The 10,326-nt window shown below is 46.6% G+C and overlaps 1 protein-coding gene across 1 annotated transcript in view; it reads left to right on the top strand.

Annotated features, from left to right (window-relative positions):
- The window catches only part of St8sia2 (ST8 alpha-N-acetyl-neuraminide alpha-2,8-sialyltransferase 2), a 106,824-nt gene extending 99,152 nt beyond the window's left edge, over positions 1 to 7,672 (top strand). The window contains exon 7 of the mRNA XM_051149305.1: positions 6,697 to 7,672. Coding sequence (XP_051005262.1) covers positions 6,697 to 6,982 — 286 coding nt within the window. The 3' untranslated portion in view covers positions 6,983 to 7,672. The remainder of the gene's footprint in view (positions 1 to 6,696) is intronic.
- Positions 7,673 to 10,326: the final 2,654 nt, after the last annotated feature.

Genomic DNA, 10,326 nt, shown 5'->3' with positions numbered 1-10,326 from the left:
AGAAGCGCTCTTGTCTCTGCCTAGGGCCACAGGTACAGCATGCAGGGTGTTGGATGACTGGATCCTACAAAGAAATGTAAGCCTTGGCCCCAGGTCCTAAGCACAGAAGAAGAGTAAGGGAAATGCTCATGGTGATGGTAATCAGGTAGTGTGACTGACAGGTTGAGCCAGGGAGGAGCTAGGGGAACAAAGGAAACCGTTTCCAGGAAGGTGGGGTGAATGTGATTAATTTGGGGAAAGAGAAAAAAACGGAGTTCACCCAAGGAGCAGACAGAGAAAAGTATGGGGTTGGGAGATGCCAGCACATGCATGTCCTATCACCCTCCCCTGCTAGCGCCTTGGCTGTCCCATTGATGAAACCCATCTCCTTTCTGGGCATAGCACTACTGGCCTGAATGGAAATTCATTCCCAGAAGCCATCCCCTGCTAAGGCCTTACTATCAGAAAGTAAACAAAACACAAATCCCCAGAAGGCATATAGACAGGCAGGACACCACCAGTGCCTCTTATGTCACGGGATAATGTCAGCTGCAATTCTCTTGCCTCTGGATAACAGTAGTTGTAGCTACAGTCATGTCACCCTAGCCCCGACCCACCAGGAATCACCACAGGGCGAAAGATGCCCCAGAGGCCAAGATTGGGACACACACATTTTTATATCCAAACTCTGCCTGACCCAATGCAGATGACTCTCGCTTCTGCTCAGGGAAATTGCCCTGGTTCATGACTCTTGCCTCTGTTCACTGAAAAAGGAAGACAATTTCAATCCAAGAGGCTGGTACTCTGATCCACAGACTGATTGATTCTGTCTGACTCACTCAGTAAGGTCTCATGTGATATTTTTTTTTTAATTTACTTTTGTTCATGTGGGAGTTGAACCCAGAGCCTCACCACTGAATAGCCTCAGTGCTATAAAAAACATTTTAATTAGTTACCAGTATTTTAAAATTTGGAGAATTTATATTTAAAAAAATAACTTCTAATGCTTTTTTTTTTTTTAATCAGAAAATCTTAGTGTCATCTTATGGAACAACAGTAAAATTGGTCATTCCTGGAGACGCCACCATCCCCACTGCTCCCCCATGTGACAACACTAAGGCTGGACATTGGTTTTCCTTATACACATCCCTACTCTCGGTTTACTCCATTATACCTCTGCCAGGCAGCTGCGCTGGCTGAGTGCTCATCTTTCCTTACATTTACTCTGTTGCCCTTTTCCCTCCAAATATAGCCCACTTTCTGGTTCTTTCTGTAGATCCACCTCCTAGTCAGAGCAGGAGTTGCTGGAGAACGTTATAGGAATCTTAGTGTGCAGGCTACACCTGGGAGTGGGCCCTAGGCAGCTCCTAAAGCTCCAGTGTTACAATGGGCAACTAACTAAGAAACTTGGCATTAGAGCCGAAATGCAATAGGCTAGGTTAGCAAATAGTAAGCTCCCCATTACTGGATGTGTGTCAGAGGTAGATAAACATTTCCCAGGATGTTTGGGAGGACTGCCACCGTAGGCTAACCTTCTGAAAGTCATCATTTGAAAAGGTAAAATAAAATAAAAAGCGTTTACTGAAGTACAATTAATGGCTGTTAATTCACATCTTGTGACTACTGTTTGATGAGTTGTAAATATACAGTCATGAAATCATCAGCACCATCTTGCTTTAAAGACTTTTATCACTACTAAAAACCCTATTATATCCATTTTCAGCCTGATTTGGAGTCATCTCTTTAAAGTCTCCCTGGCTTTGTCCCCCAGGGCCCTCCTGAGCTCATCTCATAACCCTGTTGAGTACAGAGAGTGCCATGGTGGCCAAGGATCCCCAACTTCAGCATCAAGCGTCCCCAGACCATCAACTGTGCTTCCTTCCTGTTAGCTAGTGAATAAACAAATGGCCTCATGGGCAGACTCATATTCTAGCACCTTCCACCCTGCTGGCTACTCAGCTAGATGACAAGGGACAAATAACATGGATATGGAATCAAAGGACCTGATGATTGTAGCCCCTGTTCAACTCCTCACCAAGTAGGGTCTTGCTTAGTGCTTGAGAACTGTCTAATGGCTTAGTCTGTGGTATGGCCACTCTGTGAAACTCTGGGTGAGGGGTAGGGTGCTGAGAGACAGCTACTGGACTGGACTGAGGCCAGACCTCAGTTGAAATACAGTGGGAGGGAAGTGGCCATGGAAGGTAGATAGGACGGTTGGTGTTTTAGTCAAGTTCTCTTGAGTAACAGAATTATAGAATGAATGTGGTGGGGGGTAGATTTATTAGAATGGCTGTGGTCAAGCCAGTCCAACAACGGCTTTCTATGAATGGAAGATCCAAGAATCTAGTAGTTGTTTAGTCAACAAGGCTGGATGTCTCAGCTAGTCTTCTGTATATGCAGAATACTGAAGAAGTAGGCTCTAATGCCATGGAAAGGATGGTCTTTCTAGTGAGGCAAGAAAGTAAGCAGGCAAAGAGCAAAAGCTTCCTTCTTCCAGTTACTTACGTAGTCTTTAGGGGAGACCCAGATTAAAGGTGGGTCTTCTCCCATCCAAAGATCTGGATTCAAGGTGTGTCTTCCCACCTCAAAGATCCGGATTATAAATGGGTCATTCCACTTCAAATTAAGAAAAAATAATTCTTTAGAGGTGTGCCCCAGTTTTTTTAGTTTTAGTTAATTCTAGAGGCAGTCAAGTTGGGGAAGGAGAAGAGTCACAAGATGGACTTTTAAAAGCTCAAGATAATATTGATATGTGGGGCAGTTGAAAGGAAACCTCACAAAATACAGCATTTCAGAAACACCCAAGTAACTACAATCAGCCTTCAGGTATCCTATGGAGTCTTATAATAGTGGCATTAATTCCCCACTAGGCTTAGGATCTCCAACATCAGTGTCCCCAATGGAGTCTCTCATCTGTGGAAAGGCTGGATGATGCTGTCTATCTGTCTTAGTTAGGATTTCTGTTGCTGTGAAGAGACACCATGACCACAGCAACCCTTAAAAAAAAAACATTTAATTGGAGCTGGCTTACAGTTCAGAAGTTTATCCTGTAATTGTCACAGTGGGAAGCATGGTAGCACACAGGCAGACATGGTGCTGGAGAGGTAGCTGAGAGTTCTACATCTGGATCCACAGGCAACAGGAAGAGACAGTGTGCCACAGGCCTGGCTTAAGCTTCTAAAACTTCAGAGCCCACCCCACCTCCCACTTCTCCCAACAAGGCCACATCTCCAATAATGCCGTTCCCTGTGAGTCTATGGGGGCCATTTTCATTCACACCACCACACTACCCTGTCAGTTCAGAACTAGATACGCTCAGGGCCACATGGTGTGGGTCCTGTATGAATTCAGCCTGTCTCATCCATCCTTCAGTTCAGAAAGACCCAGGAGAAACCTACTTAGAGTCCCAAACCCATTTGCATTATGAGGAGCAGGGCAGACACAGAAGGCAATCTACACAGGCCTCCCTGTGACCAAAGGAAAGAAGCCTCCAGGCACTGAGCGATATCAGTTAACCTGGACCCCCATGGGACTTATTACAAATAGGCTGCCCCTCATATTCTCAGTATATTTTCTTCCAGACAAATGGCCTGGGGCACCCCAACCCATGGAAAGTAGGTCATGGCCCTGTGGAATCTCAGTGCAGGGAGAGAGAAGACTAAACACAGCCCCCAGTTCTGCAGACAGCCCTCCTTCCACATAAGGGCTAATATGCTTCTTCAGCAGCCATGACCTCTCAGCACAACAGGCAGCAAGACAGATGACCCACTGGGAACCAGAGTATGTCGGAAAGGCACACATGCTCACTGCAGTCCCATGAGACTTTAGCAGCCTTGGAAAGGAACTATTACACAGGGGACCTCAGGTTCAGGCCAGAGACCAGAACAAAAGAGCAACAGAGTCTTGATAAGGGAAGCACTGGGAGATAGCACAGAGCCTTGGAGTGAGTTATGGTCATTTACACTGGGGGTTGGGGTGGGGCTGGTGCAGTGTAGGGAAATAGGAAGCTGGAAGTGTAGCCATTTCTTGTGGAATTTCCACTGTGGGATTTGGATAGCATGTGGAGCAGGGAGAGATTTCTGAGAGATGTCCAGGAGGATGTGAGAGGGAATTGGGGGACAATGGTTAGCCATCACCATAGAAACATCAGCAGTATAGAGAAGAAAGGACAGGTCTGTGTTGTGTCCACAGACTTGCTCCTTGCTGGTTTTCAATTGCATTATGTTTGCAGTTACCAGAGCCACTGCACAGCTCTCTGTCTTTGTCACTCCATCTGATTCCCTTTTGGAAAATCCAGTGATGGGAAGTTTCTAGATTCAGACAGGATGAAATAAGGAGAGACACAAGAAACAGGATCTCTGAGTGACAGACTTAGGACAACCATGGTTGTCCAAAGGACCACCAGGCTTCCACTGTGCCCAGGAGTATCATAGGCCTGGTTGCAGCCATCTGGGTCCCCGGCCTCCTAACTCAAGGTCCAAAGTGACATTCCAGTCACAACAGAAAGATAGTTCTGTTGGAGAAGTGGGTTGTAGTTATCCTAAAATGCCTTTTATTTGGTCAAACACTGCAAATACTGCATAATTTTTGGTAATGGCATGGATTTTTAAGCATCTGAAACCTCATCAGATTCATCAGCTAAAGCTCCCTCCAAATGCAAATGCTCTAGGGTTGCCTGTGGGATCTTTTGGGTTCCCTTTTTTGAGGTGTAGAAAGAGCCATTGTGCATAAAGCAGTTTCTTGGGCTTCTAGTAAGCCCTCCCCTCCTCTCCACTCCCTACCATCTAAAATCACCACGAAGGACATAAAAACCAGGCTTACCCTTCAGCAATAAGTAAAGGTTTCACTCTGGTGTCCTTCTGCTTCCAGCATGAATTTAACTGGCTCATTTGAGGATAAAGTTGTATTTGTTGCTGTGCTGCGGGGCCATCAGAAACTGAACTGGCCTGCAGTGGAAGAGTGGCGAGTGGAAGCCCAGGAGAGGCATTACCGTGAGATTGTCTGTTCAAAGACAGCAAATCATGATCTCGGTCTGGTTTAGAGACACCTCGGGCAAGCTCAGCGGTCAGCAGTTCTGCCTTCACATTGGCACAGAAGCCTAGCTATTAAAGTCATTTGGCTGAGGGCAAGTGGAGCTTTAACTACAAATAAGGAGGTGGGGCCACCCAGAGTACGCTCCAGATCCGTACAGTAGGAAGCAAGACTGATAGCAAGCCGAAGGTTCCCCCATGCAGGAAATTTCTAGATACTGTTGGAATGCTGGAACCTGGAGGTGTCAGGACTATGCATCCAGGTGGAGAATGAGATCCATCAGAGAGAAGATGGATTTCTCGAAGACACAGATAGCTAACAATGGAACCATTTGAATTATGTACTTCCATGCCATGGGCATGGTTGCTCATCCAGAGCACAGATGGCCCCTTGCATGCTGTGGTTCTGGCTAAGGTACACAGAAATGCACAATATTCCCCTCACCTGGGATGCCTGTCTAACACCCTGCTTTCTGCACTTCTCCCATCACTCTTTGACAGAGTCTCGAAGGCAAGAACTTCCTATTCAAGGTATATAATAAGATGGAGTGGCAGGTCTTTGAAAAAAAAATGTATAGACAGAATCTAGTCTTAGAGCCCAAACCACTGTCCAGGGCCTCTTGGCTCTGCAGAGAAGTTACATGCATGGTCAGAGAAGGTTGGCCACCTCAGAGGGTGGGGCTTCTGGGAGCACTGATAGGAAAGAAGTCTACCTGTATGTGCTTAAGTGGAGAAGACTTATGAAACCACCTATAAGGCAGCAGGCACTGTGCAAGCAAACATGCTTTAAGCGGGGTCAGGGCCAACCTTCGACATATCTACATATGTTGATGGCAGCTCTCCTATGCTCTAACTTCATGTGGTTGTACAGCCATTATTGACGCCATATGGTTGCAAAGCCAAAAAAAAAAAAAAAAAAAAAAAAAAGGATTTATTATCCAGTCGATTACAGAAGACTGCTAAGCCTGCTTCAGTTTTCAGTGGGTCTGAGTTCAAAGAAAAGTACTGCCCCTTCCCACACGGTGACCTTGGGCTGCCAGTTTTCACATTGGCACCTGAGACCTCATTGACTCCCGCACATGAAATCACCAACCGAAGATGCAGCCCAGGTGCTCAATCATTGGTGGTTATCAGACTTCAGAGAAGGAAGCCTTGGGCCTATGGCTTGATTGGTTCTTGGAGTTGCAGGATGTAAGCTGCTGGACAGAATAAAGTTTCTTTCTTCTTAGAAAGAAGTATTCACAAACACATTTCTTCATTATTTCTGTACATGTTTGTTTATGATGTATATCGTTAGTGGGTGCATGGGCATGTGTGTGTGTGTGTGTGTGTGTGTGTGTGTGTGTGTGTGTGTGTGTGTGTGTGTGTGTGTGTACAGTGATGGCCAGAGGTTGATTTCAGGTATCTTTCCTCTCCATCTTCTTTTTAGAGACAGAGTCCTTCCTAAACCCTCAGCTCACTGGTTGACTGGGCTGGCTGGCCAGTGAGCTCCAGGGATCCTCCTTCTTTCCACTGGGCCCCTACACAATAGGGATACAGGTATACTCCACCAAACCCTGCTTCTACATGGGTGCTAAGGAATCCAAACAGGTTCTCATGCTTGCAAGGCAGGCATTTTACCAACTGAGCCATCTTTCCAGACCTTATTGTTTCTTTTTTAACTCCTTTTTTCTTTTTTCTTATCCAGATATTGGCTGACCAACAAAGTCCACATCAAAAGACCAACCACTGGCCTCTTGATGTACACCCTGGCCACACGCTTCTGCAATCAAATCTACCTCTATGGTTTCTGGCCCTTTCCACTGGATCAGAATCAGAACCCCGTCAAGTACCACTATTATGACAGCCTCAAGTACGGCTATACCTCCCAGGCTAGCCCCCACACCATGCCCTTGGAATTCAAGGCCCTCAAGAGCCTACATGAGCAGGGGGCATTGAAACTGACTGTTGGCCAGTGTGATGGGGCTACGTAAGGAGGGCGGCCCATGGGACTCAGTAGCTCACTTTCCTGCCAGCTACACCACAGGCAGATGGGAGTCGGGGTGGCACAAACAATAGAACAAGCAGGCTAGTGGTTTTCTTTGTTAAAGTGTAAAACAGTGACCAGAATATATATATCTATACCTGCATATATATATTGACCTGAGTATTTATAACTGTGTGGTGTTCATCTAGCATTAGGCAGATAAGCCACAGGAAGAAGGTGTGGAGAACCCACCTGGACCAGATGGAGACTCAGTTCATCTTTGGGGGCAGAAGTACTTGACATGCAAAGAAGCCCAGTCCCATGACTTTGGATGACAACCTGTCTCCTGGGCTGGATGGATCTTTGGGCTCATGGCTGAATGGAGAGCCACCTGTTGTCAGCTTCCCCGAACCTCTGAGTGATGTGGATTCTGGGTAGCCCAGACCCAGAGAGGACAGCTTGGACCAGTCTTAAGAGGTGCAGTTCATGGAGGAGAGACTTTGGAGAGTTCCACTGGGCAAAGAGGGAAAAGGAGACCAAGCAGCAGAGGTCACACCAGAGCTGAAGGCCTTGTTCATGAACTTGAGAGTGCAACTGTTCAAAGGACAAGCACAGATGGCACATGTGTCCCAGACAGGCCTTCACAGCTATGGAGAAAGCTCAATGGACAGCCCTGTGTTCTGGCTTGACAAGTACCACCTGGTACTTAGTAGGGTAGAACAGCAGATGGTCCTAAAGAGGTAGATTGTTGTAAACCATGGTTCTAGAAACAAGCTTTTCTAGGAGTTTTCCCTGCAGCAGAAAAGGACAAAGGAGTGTCCAAAGTACAGTCATTTTGCTGGGTGTGGCCCACTAAGGAGGAAGTGCTCCTAGAAATTCAATTTCCAGGTTAGTTTTCATCCCATCCCTGTAGAATGTCACATGAGGGAACTCTACTGTCCCATTTGCCACCAGAAGGACACAGCAAATGCTTGAAAGGGCACAGTCACAATAGAAATCATCCTGTTCAAAACATATAGAATCGCTTTTCTAGGTACCCCACAGAGCGCCAGAGCTGGACACCTGGAAGACTGTGAGCATCTAGCCCTGGATCTCTGCAGTCACTCTCTGTTTACTTTCTGCATCCTGCACCCTGAGGGTCCCTTGCAGCCAGCCTATTGTGCCAGTGTCACTTTGTGACTGTCCCATCTTGACAGTCATGCCTGCCCACACCAAGCTCCACCATGGAGATTTTCAGCTCTTCCATAAGAGGTCCCAGTGTCTGCCCTACCCACCTTCCCACCCTCACCACCCCCACTCCCTACCCGGCCCTCATACCATCAACGGTTGCAGTTTTTGCAAAAACCTTTCCTCCTCTATTAAGATTCCAACTTAAGACTTGTTTTTCTTGTAAAAGCCTAAAGCCAAACACTGGACATAGTCTCCAGGGGGAAATCTGGGCTCAATGCCAACAACTTAGGGGTCACACACAGCAAAGCCTCAGCCAGCTTGATGTGTTAGATGCAGTCCCTCGCCTGATAAATAATGGTGTTTTAAAACATATTTGAAAGATAAGTATAGGAAAAAAAACTATTATCTTGAAGGTGAAGAGAGTTAGGAAAAGTAATCAAGATCCTCTCTCAAGCATATGAGGCCTGACGTAATTAATCAACAGCCATTCAGAACATGACACTTGCTCTAAATTAATGGCTGATGGGAAGTGAGCAGAAACAATAGAGGGACACCGTAGGACTATTAACCCTGTGTACAGTCCCTCCAGCCCCAAATCAGAATGATGACCATACATCCCCACATTTCCTTCCTTGTTCTTGCTGTGGTCTGAAACTTGGGGTTTGGGATTTACATCATAAAAATGAATATTTAAAAAAGCAACAGCCCTAACAGCCTTCCTGGGAACCAAGTGGTTCAGCCTTTTCATGAGCAGAAGAAATAATTAGCATCATATTTTACACGTCTCCGGAGCCTTTCGTCTTAAGACTTTCAAAGGCTCTAGAAGACATTTAACTTCTAAGGTTTGCATTGCCCTGGAGGAGTAGGTAGACTCACCAGCAGGGCCTTGTGTTAGTAAAGCCCTTGGATGTCAGAACACTCCATGCAGAATCATGAAGAAGGCGCCCAGAGGTCAGGCTCTAGAGGTGACCCCAAGTTCCACCCAGGATCTTCTCTCTGCAGAGGAGTTAGAGGGCCAGTTGTCAGGGTTTAACCTAATGGGAAAAGAGCAGAGGTCCCAGGACCACCCATATGTGCTCTTTCCCCAGCTCAGCAGACCCAGGACTGTTGGAATGATCTGGGCTTGTAGCAGCAGGAACTCCATGGGCCTTAGCTTTCCCTCTCCTCATTCTTCTCCAGCCAGACTCACAGTCTACAGCCAAGTGTCCTTTACTGCCTACTGAGAACTCACTTGGGGCTGGGTTCCATTAAAGTCTTTTAACATTGGCTGGCTGACCTTGGCTAGCCCCAGGGAGGCACAGCATTCACCTTGTTGAGGCCACAGTCAGTCAGAGCAAAGCATCAGCCTCAGCCAGTCCCCTCTACTGTTTGGCTATCAGTCACCTCCTCAGTCCACCTGCCTAAGCCTGCTTGACCTCCATTTACTTTGTGCCCCTCCCCCAGTGACCCCTCCCTCAGACTCTGCCATCAGAAAGAAAGAAAGAAAGAAAGAAAGAAAGAAAGAAAGAAAGAAAGGTAGGTATCCACTGGAGGAGTTATGTGGAGACCTTGGAATGGTCTCCAGTCCCTGGACCACTTTTTTGTGTCCTCTCCTAGGCCACTTCTGAGACCAGCATCTCAGCACCCTCTATGTACTAACTTGAAAAGCCTGTCTCATTACAAATCTCTACAGTGAATTCTCCTGGGCAAGATACTACGTTCTTAAGATTTTACCCCTCCCATCCCAACCTCCAGGACCATTTATTTATATATTTATTTATGTATTTATGAGTTATTTATTGGCGTTCCTGCCTTAGGCTGGAAAGAGAGCCAAGGAAGAGCTGCCCATTTTCCCCCTCTCTTCTCACTGTACCACAAAGTAGCCATTCCTTCCAATAAGGTCCTCCCCGAGGCCTATACACAGTGCATCAGAAGAGCCATGCTTTCTTTCAGACCTAACCACCACCCAAAGAACACCCTCCCCTCCCCTTAGCTCCATGAGAAATGCCAGTTCTAGGACGACACACTGCTGGTTTTAAACACATTCTACCTGCTCTGCCATCTTGAACTCAACCCATCTTGAAGCTAAATAGACCATCTGTCTCCCTGCATGATTTCTTTTCCCATTGGAACACCAATGATTCTTTCGGCACAGTCTGGGACCCTAAGATGACCACTGACTCTTCCACGCATTCCCCTCAT

The sequence above is a fragment of the Acomys russatus genome, chromosome 7 (genome assembly GCF_903995435.1).
Source record: "Acomys russatus chromosome 7, mAcoRus1.1, whole genome shotgun sequence".
NCBI lineage: Eukaryota > Metazoa > Chordata > Mammalia > Rodentia > Muridae > Acomys > Acomys russatus.
Note: the sequence above shows the minus strand (reverse complement) of the source record. Positions and strands in the feature narration are given on the sequence as shown.